Raw genomic sequence first — 24198 nt, forward strand, 5'->3', positions numbered from 1 at the left:
ATTAACTCATCCACCCCTGAAATTTCATAATGAACTATTCCAACCTTTGAATTGGAAAAGTTCAAATGTGTCTTCAGGCCTAGGGATGAATGAGTTAAAGCATTTTTGTTAGCGAATCTAACAAGATGTTCTTGAAAAATAAACTGGATAATTAAGCAGAAATTAATATTATTATACCTCATCTATATAACACTAATAGCATGTTTGATTGGATGATACTGGTCACATGACAGGAAAATAAAAAATCATATCACCCTCAAGGGCTCAAGTTTATCATATTTCCCTTATTCAGTGCCGCTCAAGAAAACTCTGCAAGAGCCACCACGACCTAGTTCTGAAGAACGAAAGCTGACGACAGCACTGGTGATCATCTCTTCTATTATGTTTTGGGTTTTGATTAGTTGATTTTTTTTTTTTTCGGCACAATAAAACATTTATTGCCCTTGCAGTAAGGAATCATGATTCTTTGTGCCTGCTCCATTAATCATGTTTCCCTACAGTAAGGGCAATAAATGTATACTATATTCTTCAATGAAAGAAATGGTGAGAGGTACTTACATTAGCTTGGATTTGGCCTTGAGAAGCGTTTACCTTTTAAAGCTGTATATTGGAGAACGTAGATCATGAATGGGATAATTACAAGCTTAAGACATCAGCATATAGACTTATACAGGGTATTACTCGCTTAATGATCTTGTATGTATAATTTACCCAAACAACAGCAGACAAAACTATTGACTAATGCCAATACCTCGATTCCAACTCTCCTACCGCCATCGCACACGATCAGCGTCATGGAATCAAGGTCACACGATGCTTCATCAAATTAGAATTAAGCACCCATGTCTCCCTATGATGAAAGATTAGGCAAGTCATACCAAAACAAACTGGTGAGATATTCTTATAAGTGTCTCTGGGAATGAAAATAGCGTAATTAAGGTTGGGTTATTGGTATATATATATGGAAATCTTTCTATGTTATTGTAAGAAATTCATCTGATCTCGATTTGTAGGTGAAATATTGATAAGACATCCTTATTGGATTGAAAACAGTGTATCTTAGGATATTGGTATATATAAAAATCTCTCTAGGTAATTGTAAAAAAATCATTTGGATTTGTAAATGTTTTTTGAGGTGAGGCATTGATCATATATCTTCATGTAAATGTAAACAGTGTACCTAAAGAAATCTTTTTAGGTTATTGTAAGAAATTCCCCTGGATTATTGAAACCAGAGTATCATACAGATGTAGGATAGGTTATTGCAATTTGTATTAATGATATCTCTCAATGTTATTGTAAGAAATTCATCAATGGTGTTTGCAGGTGAAATATTGATACTGTGAAATCTTATTTTCCTGGGGCCCAAGTCCGTCGGTACATAAATTCGTGGAATAGGAGTACCAACCCATATGGAGAAATTTGTCGATGGAGATAACCCATGAAATTAAAAAAGTGATTTATGAATTTGAAGCATACAGTTTAGGTTTGGTTTTGAGGGATATAGCAAGATTCTGTTTCCCCGAGACTAAAGTCTCACTCCAGAGGTGAAGCTGATAAGGGAAATACAGTATGTCTTAGGGCAACTAGAAACTTGCTTTATCCCAACATCCATTACTTTAACTGTTTTATTATACTGAAACAAAACAAAAAAAATATTCATAAAACAAAAAGTAATATTCCAAACTACAAGTTCCCAAATTTATCTACTTTTCCAATACAGTCAGTGTAGAATTGAGAATGTCAAGTGAGTACTGAGCTCTGCCTGCTTCTCAGACTGACTTGATGGTCAGCTGATGAGGGAGTTAGTCTGCATGTGTTTTAGTTTTTGGACTAACACATATTCCTGTAGGAGGCTTAACTTCAGCAATTTCAGGGCAAAAACAGGGTTATTTAGGCAAGTTTTGTTTATATCAAGTAAAAATAAGTAGAAGTATATCAGAACGCTTAACTTTCATTTGTCACATGAAAAGACAAAATTGAGAATGTAATGCTTTTTTTTTTGCTTTTTTTTTTTAACATTTTCCTGATTTAGTGTGAATTTAAATTGTTTAGTATCAAAGCATTGTTTTAAATAATTGCATTCATTTTTTTTTTTTAAATTATTGGCAATAATTAGTTTTGATGAATTTATTAGGTAATTGAATATCACTCCTAGATATTGGCTGGTATGTGCGACACGCTCAGCTACCGGAAGCCACTTCCTGTTTGTCGAGTTGTGTTTGATGGCGCTGCTAATCAGTGCCAGCCTCTCCCTGTCTCATCATCAAGTGAGAGAACAATGGCGTTTTAACACAATAAATATCACCTAAAATTTATTCATTTTCAATATGATAAATGAAGGTGACGGTGGGCGAAGGAATTTGTCATCATTTCTCATCCAAAGAAGGAGTTGATTTTAGATTGCAGTAATTTATCTCATTCTTTAGGTGATTTATCTACAGTTAAGAACATAGCTGAGGAATCGGCATGACAGATGAGGTTGAAATTTACCACCAATAGAGGCAAGACAATTTTGGTTTTAGATTCACAGCTGATTTCTGTTGGAGAAAGCCAAGCATTTGCACACCTAAATTGATGCATAACAAGAGATGTATGGTGGAGTTATAGCAAAATCATTCCGTGCTAAGTGATATTGATGGGGAAATGCTGTAGGGAACAATTTTATTGTATTTCACACTGATCAAGTATTAAAATGAAATATTTATTCAAATCTTCAGTGTGAAAAATCTGTAAGTATTGACTTGAAAAAAATCATGTTGTTTTCACAGGCTCAGCAGAAAACAAGACACTTCACAAATAAAGCTTGAAAATGGAAAACAAAAATGCTTAAAAAATGTAAATACTTTGACATTTTCAGTGAAGTGACAAATACAAATATATATTGTAATGAATGAATTAGTTTTTGTCATTAGATCTTTTAAAATTACTGAAAATTTATTCAAAATATTAAAAAAATAACTCTTAGAAGCTTAAGGATCCTTGTAACACTACCAACAAGTGTAACAAAGGATTGCAAATTGTTTTCCTGGCATGAATATAGCTTTGATAAATTATTTTTAAAAAAAGCCATACCTTGTGGGCCTTTTTATGAAAAAATAATGAGGATGAAATATTAAAACACAATATAATAATCTATAGTGTCACTGAATGTGAAAAATTAAATAGACCGGGATTCGAACCCTGGACTTCAGACTGTTATAGTATCGCTCTAACCAATTGAGCTACCTTGTCAACAGAAGTGTCCTGGCCCTAGTGTGCTACAGTTACATCTAAATAGGGGTTAAGGGGAGGTTACTGTGTACACAGAAAAACTACAGTGCGGTGGGACAGGGATCCTTAAAGAGAAAAATACCCTGTTAGGTCAAGGCATTGTTTACATAATGCGTCCAGGGTGTGAAAGAAGGTCCCCAGGGCATTTATCATGAATCATTACCACCATTTACCTGTATTTTTTTTGTGGCAGTGGCCAAAATAAGATGATATTAAGAGAAATCAACATAAAATCAGGTGATAATAAAAGAATTGAATTGCATAGATTATATAGCAGGAAAAACGGTGCATCAAAAAAACATGATAATAACCGAAAAGTGACATTAACAGATGTAATATTAGGTGAAATGTACTGTAGTAAAAACAAAAGAATGATATTTTTCTGAAATTCTGAGTCAAAAGATTCTTCTAAGGAAATACCATCAACGGATTTCAGACAAATGAATGTCGCTAAATTGTGAAATTTCCTTTAATATTAAAAATCAATAAATTTTAAAAATGAGTTTAATTGGTGTCACTTTCAATAATTACTATCAGATCCTATCATTTAATAAACTTACAAATGTCATAATATAATATCATTATCTATGAAATAGGGTGGAATTAATAGCTTATTTTCATATATATATTGCTGTTTAAAAAAAACCAGTATCATTTCCGCACTGTCATTTCTACAGAAAACATAAGTCTTTTTCTAAACAAGTAAAAGGAAATACCATAATATCATGTAATACAGAAAAGTGTGATTAACATTTTTCAAAATCCTACAGAACAGCTTGTCTGTATTTATCCTTGCCTTCGCAGTGTCCATGGTGATCACACCAACCAATACATCATAGGCTAGAAATTTTCCAAAGCATCCATTTTCTGTCGAAGCCTCCCTCATAAATCAACTCTGATTGACAACTACATGTATCATAGGGATAAAGAGGAGGGCCGGTTCCTTAACGATCGTTGGAGAATTTACCCATAATTCTTCAAGAAAATGGTTTGGAGCCGTCCTGCAGCCGAATCTGAAGGCTTAATGCAACATAATTGTAGAAAATTGTAGCATTTATAGAGAGTTATATACACAGAAGTGATAGAACCACTAAATCTATAGGAAAGGGTAGCTGGTCTAGACTTCAGTTGTACACAAAAATACATACTTCTCATATCAAACCGATTTATTCTACATTGCCAGTACAATATTTCTCCAGCTTATTGCAGGGTTTTGCCGAGCGAGCTTGGTAAAGAAGACTTTTAAATTGTGCTGGAGTATCCAGGCTGGCTGATTGATATTTTTGTTGTCTAAAATGTTTAAAGAGCATTATTTTGAGATGAAGAATTGAGATGTATCATTACCCATTTTATTGTACAACTTCATTTTGGTAGGTTTCTTTTGGGAAGTGTTTTTTTGGGAGTGCATTGAAATTCATCTTCTTGCATTTTTTGTTCAAATATTTCCTTTAAAACAATGAGCAACCATTAATATATGAAGTCAGCATTTTCAATCTCTAAAGTAGAAACTGGTTTATATATCCCATAATTACTATTGTTTAAATCATCTCCAGTCGAAGGTTTTTTTTTTAGATTGCTTCACATCATGAAACAAATCGTGATAAAACATCAATGTTTGTGTGACACGATTTTTGTCACTATCACACTTTCATGATGATGATTTCATATCTTACTTAAATTCTCTCTTGATTATATAAAGCTGATATCAAACCATGTTTGGTATGGTAAGAAAGTCCTTAAACCCATTCACCCCTGAAATTTCACAATGATTTAATCCAACCTTTGAATTCATCTGAGTAATATTATGACAGTTCAAGGTCAAAATTGATGACATTGTCAAGGGATATCACAAGGTCAAGGTCAAATTATCACACTGACCAATGATGGCACAATGCTAAAGGTCATATCAGGATAACCAAATTTCTGAGAATTATTTGTGGTCAGTTCAAGGTCATATGTTGAAATTGAACTCTGATTACACTAGTTCAAGGTCAAATGTTGACAGTGAACTCTGGTGACACAAGTTCAAGGTCATATGTTGACAGAAAACTCTGGTGATAAAAGTTCAAAGTCAAATGTTGACAGTGAAAAATGATGACACCTGAGTGCAGGTTGCCATGCTGTTGGTATCAAATGAGGACAAAGTGTGACTCCAGAACTATACATACTGAAACAAACAGACTTTCTGATGATAAAAAGAAAAGTATAGACATGACAGTGACTTTATGTTTTGGGATTGAGGCAACTGCCATATCATAATCCCCAAAGAGTGACACATTTAAATATTCTGATCAGTTGCCATTGCATGAAACTGTAAACTATTAAAAACATACAGAAGAATCTGTTTACAGTTTGCAATATATAATGTCTGTGTCAAGTAAATTACAGTGTAATGTCGTCTTATTCAAGTTTTATATCCTTTGTATGTGCATACATTCTATAGTGTGGTATTTTTCACAATAAATATAAAATGTCAGAATTTGAGGGAAAAAAACAAGACACTTTTATTATCACACCAGGTATGTTATGCTTTATTAAACATGTGTGAAAATTTCTTACTTAGCGATGTTTATCTTGACATCTTGTCGGAACACAATAATTGTGATGATGATCAAAGGTCATAATGAAGGTCGTTAACAAGGTTTATTTCGAGATAATAGAAATTTAAGTTATAGACCTGTGTCTTGTTAGACAATGTTTTGACAGGAACAGAAAATATTTAAAAAGTAGCATCATAATTGTGATAAATGTGAATTTCAGGTACGTACCAAAAGAATTAATTCATTATATTGGATATGGGCCTTTCAATTCTTTATGAAAAACAAATTCTTTGCAATAGATTTTTAACTATAAAAGATTCTGTAAGAGAACTATAACAAAACATTTTATAAGTTATATCAAATTCTAAGAATTTCATAAGGGGAAAAGTATACAATGTAGCATTTTTTTTTAAATGCCTGTATAATACAATATAAATTATACATTACCAAATAGTTTTGTAAAATCTATATTAGGGCTTGCATCTTGTGATACTGCTATGCAAAGCTCTGATTTTTCAATTTTAGATGCAATTATGTTAAGGAATTATATTATTATTTAAAATGTGTCAAAAGTATTAATTTGAGGTGAAAAATCATAAGACTGCCCCCATTATAACCCTTTCATCCCTATGTGACTTTAGTAGACTCGACTATGCATTGATCTGGATGTGTCCATTAGGGTCTACAGTGGTGAAAAGGTTAAACTGCTGAGGGTTTAAGGATCCCTGTGACACTGTTACAACTAAGTGTTGGACACCTTTTTTTCTGGCATGACTTATATAATACCTTTGCTAAATCGATTCTGAAAAGAAAAATCGTACCGTGCGGGACTTTCATGAGAAATAATAAAGTCGAAATAAACAAAATATATTCAACAACAGTGTTCTGAACGTAAAAATAAATTGAATGGGGCTAGACCGGGATTCAAACCCTGGTATTAGATTCTTGCTCTAACCAGTTGAGCTCTCTGGTCAACGGAAGTGTCCTGGCCCATTACTGTGCTACAGTTATATCTAAATGGAGATTAAGGGGAGGTAACTGTATATAGGAGAAGCGGCAGTGCTGTGGGACAGGGACCCTTAACATGCTGTTTGTTTAACATTCTGGTGATGACACTGTGGAAGTTTTAACGTGATGTCACTGAATCACCACACCACAGTGAGATGGGTTCACGGGGGAGTAAAATGTCAGTCTAGCTGAAGTGTATTCATGTTTTGTAATCAAATGCCACACAGCCGGACTTGTTACAACCCAGTTACACCTGTTACGGGACTAACGAGATGTCTAACCTGTCAGCCCAAAGTACCTGTACAGGTATATGCTCTGTAAGTGTATATCACTGTCTCACGTTTTTTGACAGGTACTGTTATATCTTGGTAAATACCAGGTTTACATCAATATATAACTACTGCTTCCTTTTAGACTTTTAACCCTTTCACCACTATAGATCATAGTGGACTCATCCAGATGAATATATGGTAAAGTCTACTCAATAAGCTACCTAGGGGTGAAATAGTTAATGAGGGAACATTTTTTGTGTTAATAGCTACATTAGTGATGTGAGGGGCACTCAGCATTTGTCTTATCCATTGGTCGGACCTACAATGTCAAAGGCATAACCTAATTATTAATGGTATTCTCCTACTAAGACCCGCTGTAAATGTCAAGGGTATATCACCAAAAGAACTACTTTGTCAAAGGTATGCAATCATTTAGGACCAATTGTGTCATAGGCATACCCCAAAAAACCTATCTCGTCAAGAACATGTTATCATCAAGGACCCAACTGTCAAAGACATAATGAAGAGAACCAATCTTATCCCCAATATGCCCCTTTGGGACCTAATAACACTTTGTGCAGACATAACCAAATAGACTTGACGATTGACTCCCAGGGAACTACCGAAATTGTTCTGAAAATGGACATAAACCCCTAGGGACCACCTTCTTGAGTACAAACACCAAAGGACCAGTTTCCTCAAACACATACCCCAAGGAACTATCTCCTTGCAGACCATACCTGCCAACCCCGGACATACTAAAAGAGGGTGATGCCCTCTTTTGGAAATAAAAAAGAGGGTCATAGTGCACGACGGCTTTTTTCGCAACAGATATAAGAAAAAGAGATATTAAATTAGAACTTAAATATTTTAATGGTGTTAAGTTACATTCTACATTCATTGAACTGTTCTTCCAGCAGATCTAGCTAATCCTCATCCACAATACCAAATTCAAAGCTGAAAAATAAAAAGTTTGTCAACAACACAACTTATGAAATTAATTCATAATAATATATATGATACTGTGTTTCCACAGGCATTTTTTATGTCAATTAAAATGGTCCTGACAATAACATGTCACATTCTGCTCATATAAAATACCATTTTGTTTCTGTTATTGAAAATGGTCCTGACAATAAGAAGTTGTACCCTACTCATATAAAATATCAGTTTTATACGAGTAGGGTTTGAACTCTTATTGTTAGGATAATTTTGATTGCCAAAAACAAATCATCAAATGCCTGTGCGTGTTTTTGAATGCCTTAGTAACGTCGTTTTAAGCACCAGATCAAACTGAAATATGCGATTTACAAAGACTAGAGTGCAGAATGCAGCATTTGGTCCACGACCGCAGGACTTTATACACTAAAACTAATTTTCCTACGATATGTGAACAATTATCTTTTCTTTAAGCATTTCGTGTATACTATAGTCAGAGATGTATATGCAAGTCCCGATAATGACTTCTTTCTTCAAGAAGACATAATGTTACCTTCAAAATACGATCTATTCTACGTAAATACAATTGTAAAAACAACTCTATTATTTGTTAAAACACCTGACTAATGAGTTGCCAGCAAGTTCAGTAACAACGGTATTTGTATAAACATTTGGAAAAAACGTTCTAGTACGTATATAAACAACTCACAACTTGCCTGTTGGTGAGAAACGAAAACAAAAAATAGATCGTCTTTCTTATGAAGAAGGATGGAAAAGTCTAGAGAATTCCGAGTGACTTCGGTAACTTCTAATATACGAAAAGATTCCGGGTGAAAACGGGTGAAATTGACGAAATCCGGGTCAAAATCGTAACCCGGCGGGTGAAGTTATAAAAGCGGGTGAAAGGCTAAAATCCCGGGTGTAACCCGACGAAATCGGCTCACTTGGCAGGTATGGCAGACAGACCCCTAGGGACCAACATGTCGTTTAGGCTATCACGCATACAATTGTATTCACCGTGAATGATGTTTATATTACTGACATTGTACTTTAGTTTAAATAAAGTTCTCCTCTGTTTCACCACTTGTAAGTTGATAGTATGATCGCCATGCATAACAAGAAGATGTACTTATATATTGAGATATTGAGATATATCACATGCCAGAAGTCTTGTATTACTGAGCTGTTTAAACCCTGCTATGTGTATCTCAGTTTACCTGTAGCAAAATCTACAGTAAACCCACGGCTGACACTTGTTATGTATCTATTCGCAGTAAATATGACTTAAAATTAAATTTGGAACATATCTCATTAGACAAATATATTTTTTTATCCATTTTTCTCACTATTATATATATATCCTACTTTTTAAATATTGTACAAGGAAAAACCTTGATTAATCGTGCTTCACTTTGACTTCAACCTCGTGAAATATGATTAATCTCTGCAGGGAAACAAAGAATCATGTTTCCCTACAACAAGGGCAATAAATGTGTATTAAATCTGTACCATTTGTCTAGTGAAATTTTGGCATGTGGAGAATTATACAATTATTTACTTCTTTTCAAGTAAAGATGGAAAAACAGACCTTAAAATGTATTGGCAGTATAAGAGGATCTGACAAATGAATGAAGGGCACTTAATATATCAAGGTTTTATTGTGTATACATAAAAATGGAAAGAAACTTCTTTTTAAATGGATTTGTTGCCAGGTAATGCTGAATGATATCTTTCATTGGGATGGTCAGCCTTATCAAACTTTTTTAAAATAAATTTGTTGTTTGAAATACAATTGCAGCAGAACAGGTCTGGGTGGATTGCTGATTAAGAGGTTATAGAGTTTATAGTTTGTTGGAACATCCGTCTGGTGCTTTAAGGTCGGGGGTTTGAATCTCAGTCTTGATGTACATTTTTGCTTTCTTAAGGTTTAGGGTAGAGCCAACACTGTGTATTTCTTCAGTGATGGAATATGATTTGGTGGTCTGCCCCTCGTCTGGATACCAAAAAGTATGAATAAAATGTGTTACATAGTCATAAATTCAATAACAACATGCGAAGGAACATGTAGTTCTTAAAGTTTAATAGAAGTGTGTTTTCTTTCTAGTTACAGTTGTGCCACTGTGGCCAACCCTTGTTTTCAAGTACAGGGTGTATGCTTGGCAAGGGGACACCAGAACCTTGGGTGTATATAGCGTTGTTTTTGGGGGCAAAGACGCAGAAAAAGGTCGGAAGAATGTAGCGGAACTGAACTGGGTAGATCAACAATGACCAGGTAGCTAAAATGCATGGTCAGAGTGTTTAGAGTTTGAAGGTTCTGGTTTGAATCCTGGTCTGGCTATGCCATTTCCTCTCCTGTTACACAGTACGACCCGTTTTTTAATGGATCTGTTGCTTATAATGAAAGACATTATGGCAGTTCAACAGATTATTTTGTGGTAACTCTATGTTAAACGTTAAACTTCCCTGGAACTTTAAGAGAGTCTTCCCTACACCCTAACATTACTGTCATATTAGAATGTCTGGGTCACCACAGCGATCTCCAGGACAAGTCACATTTTGTTGTTTTCAGCAAAAAGGAGGTCTTCTTGAACATATTTTTTAAATGTTTATGTTCTGTTTAAAGCAGACACATCCATCAAATACAAAAATGTTTTTAGTTTCGTAAATCACAGAACTTGAGTTGTCTGTTAAATGACTGTAGAGTGTATGATTCTCCTTAAATCTACATGTATACCCACGAAACAACACAAAATCATGGATATATCACCACATATATATATACTCATATACATTTTGTAACGTGTAGGTAAATATTGAATATAAACGTCAACACAGCTTTTACATAAAATTTGGAAAAAAATGCTACCCAATCAACTTTCTGCGGATACTTGTAAAATATTCCAATGTCTAATCCTAGGAAATTAATTGTATTTTGGTAGAACATTTTGGTTATTCTTGATATAAATTATTATTATTATTTTTATTTTTTTATTTTTTTTTAGACAAATATGTATGAGTTTGAAATGATAATATAGTTTTAGGAAGAGCGTCAAAATATACAGCTGCCAGACTAAGAATCGAACCCGGAACTATTAACTGTATGACCATGCAGGCAGGCTCTTTAACCAACCAACCTCCGGACTGGTCACCTGTCAATTGGTTCCGTCATGTTCACTTAATTTTTGTCACTACAACATAGTCTCCAAAATGTTTGAAAAGCTACTGAAACGAATGTACATTGTTTTGTATGTACCGATTCCATGAAGTCTGTCTCCTTCCTGTTCTTAAATGGCTATTGACTTCTCTGTTTACAACACTTTTTTTTCAATCCTGAAAGAAAAAGAATTTAAAGACACTGGAAATTGTACCAAAACAACTGTAACTTTGAAAACTCAATTGAACTCATTCACCCCTGAAATTTCATAATGAACTATTCCAACCTTTGATTTGGAAGAGTTCAAATGTGTCTTCAGGGATGAATGAGTTAAAAGAACTCTCTTACATTTTCAAGCTGGTAATTTACACTAGAGTTTAGGGAGACAATGTTTACAAATGCCCAAATGGAATAATTATCTCCTAAACTTCTTCAACTGAATAGAATCCTTAAATCTCTCTGCAATCTAAACACAAGCATGGCGAACTTGAAGCGTAATGGCTATGTATAAGTTCAGAAGCATCTGAGGCTTAACAGTACCATCATCTGTTTTTTTTCTAGCTGAATTCGAAATTCAATTTAGGTATATAAGAATTCAACGTAAGTGTGGAACAATAAATATCTGATTTATTTTCTAATCAGGTTGTTTAATTATATAATGTTAAGTTATCTCATCTAAACCTCCCCCTAGGTCGGCTGCTTCGGGGTCGATCTCAATCCGTTCACCAAGTTAAAAAAAAAAAAATTAACATGTACATGTTCTAATTTCAAAATATTGGGTTTGGCTGTACATAAGAACTTTTAAGTAAAAGTTTTATAAAGGAATGAGGGTTTTGCCATTGTGCTTTGAAAATGCATCAATATTCTAAGTCTGTTTTTAACTAAACAAAATAAAAGAGTGCTTGAATGGTAATTTATCTGTTCCTGTAATTTCAGTAAAAAATATTTCAAGACTTGATATCAATATTTCTATCGATCACAAAATCCTAATGATTTCACATGAAGCTAACAAGTAGAATCTATTTTGAATATACAGCAAAATTGGTGATATATGGACGTAGGAACGCGTTGCTTAATGTAAGATACATTGATCTAGGTTTGTCATTTTAATTTGGATGGCTGTTTTTATTGAGTCTATAATTATGTATTAGCCCACTTTATCATTATGGGTAAGAGATGAAGTTATACCTAAAAGTTCAGCTGGCTAGTTCCAAATCCGAGCAATTCGGAGCTCTTTAGAAACGGAGATAAAATTAACTTTGAAGTTTGCATCCATCATTCTCCTTTGCAAGCGGAGCTCCAACGGAGTACATTTTCTGGATTTCTAGGTTCCAGTGAGGCATGGATCAATTTTCTGTCATTTGGGCAGTTTTTTGCCTTCAGTGTTATTTTTTTCGGTTCCAAGTAAACGAGACAAAACATGATATTGATTTATAAATGAAATTCATGGCTTTTAAACTTCCTCTGACTTTTCTACAAAAAGCTTGCTTTAGTTTGAGATTTTAAATGAATCATGCTCACATTTGAAACTGACACATTTTGATAATTAGGATTTTAAACAGGAAATTAGGAACGCCGTTTTCTTCCTACATCATGATGTCACAGCACTACTCTTGCTGTAGTTGCTGGCTTTTCAATGATGCAAACCCCTTATTAGACGCGGCGAAACCTCACAGTTTATTAAAACTGCCGCACATTAATATTTGGTGTGTATCGCACAAGTTGCCCAAATCGACGCTATGATGGAGGGTTTAACGGGACAACTTACCATTCCATCATTGATATTACGCTCATTCCTTCGGAGTTGAAGATGAATTTCACTCTTTGAATTCGAATGTTAATTGTGAAAATTACTGCATTTAGTATGCTTATTATTAAAAAGTTGAACAATACTTTTAAGACAGGGAACTTAAAATTTGAAATGGAAATGGAATAATTTTTGGATAAAAATCTCAAGAAGGATTAAAATTCAGACAGATTTTCTTTCCTTTCTAAGCGCTATTAACTACATAGTGGAGTAATGTGGGGTCGATAAATTGCTGAATTAATCAAAAGATCGTGAATAAAATTGATCAGGTCTTGTTATTTTCCGTGCAATGCATTATTTATCCTTGCCCTTTACAGTAATTTGTCACCTTCTATCCCGTCAATGTTAAATCTGAGACATAGCTAATCCATGTTGCTGATAATTAACGAAATTGATTTCATATTAATGATACTTGCCCGAATTCTGTATCAAATTGTTTAGAAGGTGCTGCCATACAAAAGATGTGGGATTTTAGCTTGTTTTTGGTTCATACATTATAATATATCACAACCACAGTTACAAAATCTATATTTCAACACCCAGATATACAAATTATATAAATACTAATGTCAAGATATCTACCACATATTACCATAATTATCCTGCAATAAGTCCAGGAAGGCAACACAAAATCACAGACTTCTTGTAGAGGCCGGATGTTTTACAGAACTTGAAGCAGTATTTTGTAGCATTGCTACTGAACTGAAATATATGGGTGGGCTTATTACCAGGCATGGGCTTATTACCAGGCATGGGGTTATTGCTGGATAAAGTCAGTATACTATCACACAGTAATGCCAAATACATGTGTTAAACCACCATCCAGATATACGATATAGTATACCATCACCCAGATGTACTCCTTACTTTTAATTTTACAACCCAAATACAGTGGAACCCACTTATTATGGTATACGTTGTTATGATATATCAGTTATTATGATTTTTTCCCGATGGATCAATTTTTTCCTTCTTTAACTAAGCAAAAAAACATCGTTTATTATCATATGGTCAAAGGTGGGACCCTGCTTATTATGATATTTTTTTCTGCCGTGAATGGATTTTATAAGGTAAAAACTTAGGTAAGTTGTCCGTGTGAAACACCTGAACAATTAAACAATAGGTCCAGCTGACTGTACATCGCCCAAGTTTTTCACACCTCGCGTCACCCCAGTCAGCGGAAAACAATAGATGGACCATCGCTTGCTGGTCATACATTTTAGTCTTAATAAAACAGGTGATGCAGTTAATTGCTTTCTAAAATACACTGTAGGACAGTGTATTAAAAATTGAAATGATCAGGCCTACCAACATTTTCTTACACAAATTCCGAAGAAAACAAGCATGCCTTTCACAAATGTTCACGGTTACCTTGACTCGATCGTCATGTGAGATTAATCATGCCGATTTTAATGAAAATATAACTTCAGAAGGAAAATGTGTGTTTTTAATTACTTAAGCAATAGTTTCTCTATTGCATTAGAAGTTGATCTCCCCGTGTCTCTGTTGAAAAAGTGTCAAAATCGAGGCATACCGCACTGACAGCATGGTGCCAGAAATTAATCCAAAGTTTACGTTATTGTCGTAACAACTGAAGGCGGCTGCTTTATTTACAATTTATGTTAAGTACAATATTTAATTATTGTTAAAAAGGGACTATTTTGTTTTTTAATTGTTATTGTTTCTTTGCAAGTTGATTTCACCGCACAACTTGCGAGGCATGTGATTGTCACGTGACTGTAAGTGACATAGCACGGCAACTTTTACGCTTATGGGATATAATGTAATGAAACGTTTTGTTGCAATATAGATAAATCATGACTATTTATGTCATTTTTTTCATCCTATTGACTGTAACATTACCATATCGTTAGCTAGGATGTAGTATAAAGATAGTTTTAGGAATATATACGCTCGAAGTTATTTGAAAGTGAAAGTAGAATTTACATACTGATCATTACGTTGGCAAAATGAAATCTTTTCGAATTTTTTACATCACGCTGATGTAAATAACAATTAACAAGTTATTTCAATTATTAATTTGTCATTTTGTATTTATATTTTTCCATATTTCCACATCAATCTATGTCTGATTAATATAGGCCAGCTTGATCGGTTATTATGATGTATCAGTTATTATGAAAAAAAATATGGCAAAAAGGATATCATAATAAGCGGGTTCCACTGTATAATAACACAATATTATAATTATCAGTATCAAATTAATTAAGGATCCCCATACCACAGAAAGAGTGTCAAAAACTGTAACTGAAGTGTTAAATGGAAACTGTTTTTTATGGCGTGACTATAGCTTTGATGAATCATTTCTGGGGAAAAAAATTATATCTTGCAGGACTTTTATGAGAAAGAAAAACGATTAAATAAACAAAATAGAATCAGCAAAAGTGTCCGAGTGTAAAAGTTAAGTGGGGAGAGACCGGGGTTCAAACCCTTGACTTCCGATTGTTGTACCATCTTTCTAAGCAATTGAGCTTCCTGGTCAATCAATGTGTCCTGGCACAGCTTTTTCTACAGTTACATCCAAACGGAAGTTAAGGGGAGGTTACTGTTCATACAAAAAACAACAGTACAGTGAGACAGGATCCTTAAACCATTCTCGCAAATCCACCTCTATATTTATCCTGCAGTTATAGCCAAGGGAGACAACACATATTTATAATCTCTGAAATAAGGAGGTTCACTTACAAGGCAATTATACATAGCATTTGTAAGCATATCTACTCAACTGTGATAGATATGGGTGGGCTTATTACCAGGCATGGGCTTATTACGGGATAAATCTGGTATATTAGCATTAGGACCTCAGTGGGACACTATTACGGCTTTGCATGCAGTGAAACAAAGACAAATGCTATAAGATGGTCAGACACATAGATTTTCATTTGTGCAAACATTTGATGCTAAATCTAGCTACATTTAAGGTATATACGACTAACTCTCTAAGACAATGGCTCTACTTATCATTGTGTCCCTATTTGATTTGTTAATAGATGATCTGTATACGTGCCGATATATAATGATTTTCGTAGACAACTTCCTGGTTTACATGATGAATATGTAATTATTATATTGATGTTATTTCATGGGTATTTAATAATTGACCAATAGAGTTGATAAATTGAAGATTTCAAGATAGAAGCTTGGTGTGGAGTCCACGAAATCTGCAATAAAACGATTGTTCAGAAATGTTTGCACACACCTTCAAAAAGGATCATGGTCTGTTTATCACAAACAGCACTATTTGCTAAACAGTTGTGTTAATTGAAAGTTTAGAACTCAGGGAGATTCCCGCAATGACAAATATTTAACTATCTTAACACTGACGTACATCAATAATAATGGCCTTCGGTGCATAACAATTTTTACCTTTCATGCATTTGATGACAAATACAAAATGTACATGTAGGGTCTTGCAATTTTGGTTGGTCTGCTTTAAGTCGGGCTGGCAGACTGTGAGAAGACAAGTATCACTTGATTTCCAAATGTAATGGTTCTAATGAATGCTTTCTATATTCTAAGTTTGAATGCACTCCGATCTTCACACCTATCAATCAAAGTGACCTACTTATCCCTGCATGTCTTTTTTAACTACACAGGGACATGAGAATTAATTACAGGGTGTATATTTGGACACATCTACCTTGATAATCTAAGGGTTGCGCTGACTTAAGTCTGCACCCCTGGAAAATGTCATAACAAAATTGAAGGCTCACTGCTAGCTATTTGATTGGTCCAAGGTTAAAAAACCTGACCAATGACTTAAGGCTAATACATGTCCTTTAAAGATTACAGAAGAGTGACAGCCGACTTCAAAAATAGCCAATTTTACAGTTACTCGAGCACAAGATTCTTTGAGGTACACCCGAGAGCATAAGTGAGCGTAACCCCTGGAGTATCCAGGATAGGACACATTCTGATATTCAGGAAATATTGTAAGACATTGTAGGGATTCAGACCAATGCAACTTTCATTCAAACTACAACCCCAAATTTTGGAACTATTGGTTAGTAGAGGAGGTCTAACATCTAAAATGAAATTTCCAAACATACATAAGGGACCTTGTTATTGATTTCTATGTTCCCGTGCCCCACTACACTAGGCGTGTTGTGGTTTTTAAGTGTTCTAAAAAAATAGCTGATAATTGTGACCACAATGTCCACAGATGATAGTGCCACTCATATTTAATGCCACTTTGATTGGTGCCAACTTGTTAAGTTTACCACTTGGATACGATACCATATTAGTTGCACTCAGCCAAGTGTCTGACGGGTGATGGCAAATTTCATTACATGTTTAAAATGATTGTTTTTATCTTTTAATAAGATACTAACGAATGTGTGACGCAGTTTCATTACATGTTTAAAATAAACTTTTTTAAACGTTTCATCAGATATTAACGAATGTGTGATGCAGTCCAATGGGGGATGTGAACAGGAGTGCTGTAATAGTATCGGATCGTTCTACTGTAAATGTCGCGACGGGTTCCAACTCGCCGAAGACGGAAAGCGATGTACAGGTAAAGCAATGTAACATCATATTAATACCCCGGGTTTTTATTTGTAATTTGAACATGTTAAAAACAAATTGATCGTGGATGACTATCGGAAGCAATATGGTAATTGACCCATTGACCCCTAAAGACACATTTGAACCTAATACCAAATAATAGACTGGTAAAGTCCAGTTTAGATATATGTAGGGGTGATCATGAATAGGCAGAGTTCAGGCATATCAAATTTGGATGAATGATTTAAAGAAAAACTTTACTGAAAATGACCTATCCTCTGTTAGTAAGAGTATATATACGGAATGATTGGGAACAAAAGTGATTAGAAATTGTTCATCTTCAATTTATCTTAAAGAAATGTTATTTTTTTAAAAGACTGAGACATTTGAACTGATCATTGATTGAAACTGTTTAATACTTTTCATGTTCGCATACAGTTCTATATTGGAGACTGTGTGACACAGTGTTCCTATATACAGTCCTGGACATTGTTTCAAAATGAGAAACAGTTTATACATTTTTTATATGAAAATAATGGGTTTGGTGGATGGAAATACTTTTTGACCATCAAGCCTGCCAAAATCCTGAGAAGCTCACACAAATTAATTGTTTTGTTTACTTAGATATGGACGAATGCCAGCAAAGAAATGGTGGTTGTCAGCATGGTTGTCAAAACACACACGGGGGCTTCCACTGCACATGCCCGGCTAATTACAGACTTCACGCTGACGGCAAAACTTGTCTCGGTGAGTTACACACAGAGTTGTCTCCCATGTATCTTATAGCTAATACTAATGCCATTTTGTGTCCTTTTTTTACAGATCATACATGGATTAAAATAAGTAAAGGCCTGTTTGATGTTGAGAATCTACAGATATGTTTATATTAAAATGCATAATACATATTATCGTTGAGAATTCCAATTGGATTAAGACGTTACTAGTGAATATATATATAAAGATCCAATTTTTGTAATCCATAGAAAAAATATTTTCATGCACATCTTCGATCTTGTTATTCCTTTTTTTTTTTTTTTAAATATGATTTTATCATAAGGGTAAGGAACCAAAATGGGTGGGAAATGTGAACTTGTATGTTTAGGAAATAAATCAAGAGTTTTATCTCATTATTGCGTAAAATAATGACCATATTTCATCTGAACGTCGTTGTCACCGAGAGAAGGGCATCCATCTTCCGCCCTAATAAGGTGGTAAGCTACAAATGTGTTACGCAAGAGATGTCCGTCCTATAAAAGGTGACTTGTGACGGACTGTTTTAGGGTGTTTGAGGGGTCGTAATAGCTTTGTGGGTGTTTTAGGAGGACATATGATGAACTGTATGGGATGTTCGAGGGGATGTTTATTTCGTTGTTTTTGATGGAGCCTTTCTATTACTCAGACCATATTTTCCTGATTGAATTATGATATTGATGTAGTTGATGTGGGAATGTATGAGACAAAAAAGGCAAAATATTATGTATTTGACAGTGATGTGTAAATTATGTCAAAGGGTATCTCACACTGCCATTGTTTGTCTTACAAAATGTTGGCATTATATAAAATAGGGTTTGATATTCGTCCTGTGAAACATGATTAACCTTGGAGAAACAAAGAATTGTGTTTCCCTACTGGGTAATACATATTTTATAATGCTGAAAGAAAAAAAGAAGAAAAAAATCCCACATAAGCAGATATGATCCGGTTGATGTGCCATTGTTGCCGTCTCCTTCCGTCATTGGGAACTAGGTTGTGGTTGCCCTTGCCAATTTTTTTAGAGAAGCTCCAAATAGGGGAAATATTATCAGGAAAACTTAAGCTTGTGAATTTGAAGGTGACATGATGTTTTATTGCCCCGTCATGTGACCAATATCATCCAATAAGACATACTGTTATAAAGATGAGGTATAATATTATACATAGGGATACATATGAATAATTTTGAAACAAAAAAAGGGATAAAAAGAACCCTTCAAATATGTTCGCAGTAATTAAGGAAAAGAAGAACATTATATTATATCAAGGTTTTCTTATGTAGGTGAATGTCTAAGGGGATATTATACATTAGGCCAAAAACAATATGTGTGTTTCAGGTATCCCGACCTACCCTACATTTTCCTACCGACCCTAGAAATTGTATGACCTATTTGTATCTAAGATTAACTTATTAGCCAGGCAAAGCTAACAGCCACTCATTATAATGTCATTTCTTCCTATTCTGGGAGTCTGATCCTATTCTTGACAAATTAATATAGCCATTGTAATGTGAAAATGCATTGTAAAATTGATTTGATATAAAGCAAAATATTGATTCATGAAAATAAAAAAATAGAAATTAAAATAAAATGTATTTATGTTGATATATTGTTATCACAATTACTTTTAATGTACAGGTGTGCTTACCTGGTTAAATAAGTAAAATGTTGTCAGGTCAGGCCATTTACTGATATGTAGGTACAATTTTTCTTAATTAATATCCACCTTTCATTCACCCCTGAAGACACATTTGAACTCTCCCAATTCAAAGGTTGGAATAGTTCATCATGAAATTTCAGGGGTGAATGAGTTAAGATGATGTGCTAAAAATTGAAACCTCATACAGATCAAATTTGTAAGACTTATCTCCCTTTATAATTTTCCTGCAAAAATTACCTGCAATTAAGCTAATAGATATATATCCTTTGTAATGATGTCCATTTTAAATGTTTTATTATTAAATGGTTGATTTTGTCCAAATAATTGTGTAACCATTCACATCAGATGTACATATTTCTTATCTTGGAACTCTTTGGAATGAAGGTTTGTGTCACTGAGAGTAGGTAGTAAATATCCTGAACAGACACAATCGTACACATCAGCATCACAGTTTTGTGTAGGACAGAATTTACTAAAACCTTCACTTTGTTTGAAAAGTAAACCAATAATTTTCCTTTGTTTTTAATCCATTTGAATAAAAAAGAAAAATCATAAATTAAAAATAAAAATTATAAGGATTTATTTTCTAACAAAAAGATATTTTCAGAAAGTAATACCCCAATTTTTTTTAATTTTTTATTTAACATCAGCTACTACTTTTATTTCAGTGTTAAAAGAAGATTTTATTTATCAGATTTTCTGGGGGGGATTTTGCTGTGAAAGAGTGAAAAGATCGCCTGATGAAATTATTTAAACAGATTTAATAGCAGATGACTTTTGAGTGATCTCTGTATGTGTCATTACCAATATTCCTTTGTTATTACTGTGACAGTATTCAATTACAGTACTTTAAGCAGATACAATGTCTTTATGTACAGTGTATTTATGTTTCCTGTATTTTAAACCATCAACAGTTCTAGTTATTCCTTTACAAAGAATTCAAGAACGCTTCATCGTGATTGTCCTGAAACAAATTATTGACTGGTCCGAGTTTACTTTTCAATTAAGCAGCTTTTCCTTTAGGTTACTTAAACTACCCCATCACTGAGTTCAATAGGGTGAAAAATGTCATTTACTTTCAATCAGAAACCATAAATGTCCAACTCTGAAAACCTAACCCAACACACAAAATCAATCTGTAGCATTTTGTATGGATTTAAAGACCTCGGAAGAGGAAAGCTAATTACAAAGGCCACCGAATATTGGGAATCACATGGTACACCATCGATCGAGCTTGAAAACACGACAGGATTCTCCGGATATCCAGTCGCTGCCAAAGTTAGATAACAAATGTTTCGGATATTAGCGAATCCGAGTGGCTACATGAATTCAATCATAATTATTCTGTTATCCATATTTCGGATGTTGGCGATTTTTATCCCCAATTTCTTTGTAATTATTCTATTATTGTTCAGACACGATAGACACATTTTTGAGTACAAGTGTTCTTAATTGCTCTGCAAAATTATGGAAAATTATGATTGAGCGGTAATATGAAAATTTCCCAGCCAGTGACATTTCAGGGTTTAGAAAATTAGCGAAACATCAGTACGGGGACTTCATTAAAATATTTCGGACTTAATTAATATTGAACTGATCGTGGAAAAATTTATGTCTTGTTGACATGCACAGCACTGTCAGTTGTCAATTAAATACACCGAATTTGACTAACGACACATCATAATTATTGATTTCTTAATGCTATTAGGGACAAGAGTCGTTACGTTAGTGACTTCTGTATTCATGTCAATGTTCAGTATGTGAGACCCCATTTCAATAAGTTTTCATAATTGACTTTATTTTGTCAATTAGGTTTCTGTAATCTTATTTAACTTGAAAGTGTGTGACCTCTTTCCAAGGATTCTTCTAGTTCATCTTAATTCATCAAAAAAATATTCTTTTCAGAATTTTAATTCTTACATCGGGTGACAGTAATTAAGACCCATTTACCTGTTGTATAATAAGTCAATTTGGTCTAAATGCTTAAGAAAAAGGAAACAAATATTTTTTATGTTTAAAAAGGTTATTTCAAGTAACTAAAAGTTATCTCAGATAAAAAAGTTAAGATATTTAGAATTCTACACTAAGTTAAGTTGTATCCTGAATATCTGCAGTCTTCCCTGAAAATGTAGCTCTTAAGAAAAAAATATGATGAAATACAAAATATTTCAACAGTACCAGTTCCTGACATTTAATACTGATTATTTACAAGCTACGGTATAACCTGAGCGATGATATGGACATTTTTAATTCCAAATTCCAAAAAAGTTTTGTTTTTTTTCCTTATGAAAGAAATATGTATTTTAACTTATTACTGCATACAGTCTTTTTTCTCTAATCTTCATTAATCTAGAAATTTGTACACTTTTGTTCCTGAAAACACATTTCCCAGAAATATTACTTAAAACAGGATACATGTTCTGACAGATAATAATTTAGAAAGTCACCTGTCCTTATTAAGGACAGTTGCTACACTACTGACAAATATATCTCTATTACGTAAGAGTTCCAGCAGGAAAGGAGTTATTTTTATGAATGGTCAGTTGAATTAAGACCCGGTGAATTGATTTATGATATATTTGAAAAGTAAACAAGAATTTATTTAATGCTTAGCTTTATAAAACTCAGGTAAGTCTGGATGGTTTTAAAGGGAGATAATCTACTCTCACTTCAGGCGCAGGTTTCATGTGTAACATAGCATATACCCTTAATAATGTCTTTATTGACTAGCTTAAGTTTCCACATGGTAAAATTTGAAATGAAAATGATACTTTTACTGACAGATAAGAATTACTATTTTTTTTCTTTTCCATATTTTGAAAAGTTTTTAATTAAAAAAGAAAAAGCAAGCAAAATGAGAGAATTTAATTTTACTTCACATAAGAAACTTTATGAGAGCATATTGTCGACGCATTAGTGATTGTATTTCATGTACTGTATAAGTAGTGCTACATGTATATGGGACAGAATGATTCATTTTGACATTAAGAGAGTTTAAAGTTTAAACAGCTGGACTCAATGTAAGAAAAGAAATCATGATTTTTCGAGTTGGCGTTCGAGTACAAGAACCCTTGACTATAGAACTGAAGAGTTATTGAACAAATCTGCAAATCTTGAATGAGAAAAAATTGATTGAGTCGAGTCATGGTCACCCCACTTATAAAGTACACAAAACAAAGAATGGGGCTAGCAATGGGTCACATATAAAAAATCTGACATTTTTTCTCTCATGTCAATGTGCACCAATCGCAGTGACATTTAGACACAAAAAAGGACTTTTGAAAAATTCATTGGTAGCAATTTTAAGGTAAATGATGACCTCTGCTATGCAGTTAATGGTTGCTAAGTCACATTAAGTGAAAATACACAAAATGACATTATAGGAACACTCTAGCAACTCAGTTTGGCAAAGCATTAATCCTTTCACCACTCAGTAGACCATAATGGACTCTCATCCAGATCAATGCGTGGTAGAGTCTACTCAAGTTACATGGGGATCAAACAGTTAAGGAATACTTTTATGACATGTACCCTTATTTATGCCTTTATGAGGACTTATGCCCCCTCAGGCTTGCCACAGGTGAAGTAGAGTAATCTAATAGATTATCAGTCACAAGTACCCACTTTAAAACCTTGTATGTTTGCCATGTTTAAAGTCGGAAACATTGGAACCATTCAGTTTTTACAAGTCAAATGACCTGTTGTATTAGTTTGATGGATTAGCTAGTTTCTTTGTAAGATTAAGCATTTACACCCCATTTATAGAGTTCCTTTCTTTTTAATGGTTGCCCCATCCTTCCATGGGGTCGACCTGTTTGATGGGCCACCCGACACTAATGTAGCTGCGATAGTATTTCGGCTACTACATGTATAAGAATTGATCGGATGTAATCTGCAAAGTAAGATTGAAGCATTTCAGTTAATTTAGTGTGAAGGTACCTGGTGAATTGTACAATAAAAAGATTTGATAAGAATAGCTGGCAATTTCACTAATTGAAAACAACAATGAAATGCCTTCTTGATAATGAAGGGTCAACCCCAAGTTTACAGACCGTCTTTTCAATAGCACGTTTATTACCTTCTCAGGTATATTTAAGTTCCCTCAGTATAAAGGTTTGAAATACTAACGGTGGTGGATAAATGTTTCACAGAACAAGCTCTAGAGCTCTCATGAATTAGAGGGAAGTTCACTACTTGTGAATTGGTGATCTGATCAATGTGGTAGATAGGGGTGGGGATTTAACACTCCAGATCTTGTTGGATTGA

At 33.9% G+C, this 24198-nt stretch overlaps 1 protein-coding gene across 5 annotated transcripts in view; it reads left to right on the plus strand.

Moving 5' to 3' along the window:
• The window catches only part of LOC110467125 (multiple epidermal growth factor-like domains protein 6), a 220468-nt gene that overhangs the window by 136285 nt on the left and 59985 nt on the right, over nt 1–24198 (plus strand). For all 5 annotated transcript variants that reach the window (XM_021524057.1, XM_021524056.1, XM_021524059.1 and 2 more), the window contains exons 5-6: nt 17405–17530; nt 18145–18267. In XM_021524057.1, the coding sequence (XP_021379732.1) occupies nt 17405–17530; nt 18145–18267 (249 nt within the window). The remainder of the gene's footprint in view (nt 1–17404; nt 17531–18144; nt 18268–24198) is intronic.

Source organism: Mizuhopecten yessoensis, unplaced genomic scaffold, assembly GCF_002113885.1.
Source record: "Mizuhopecten yessoensis strain PY_sf001 unplaced genomic scaffold, ASM211388v2 scaffold11161, whole genome shotgun sequence".
In the NCBI taxonomy this organism is placed as follows: domain Eukaryota; kingdom Metazoa; phylum Mollusca; class Bivalvia; order Pectinida; family Pectinidae; genus Mizuhopecten; species Mizuhopecten yessoensis.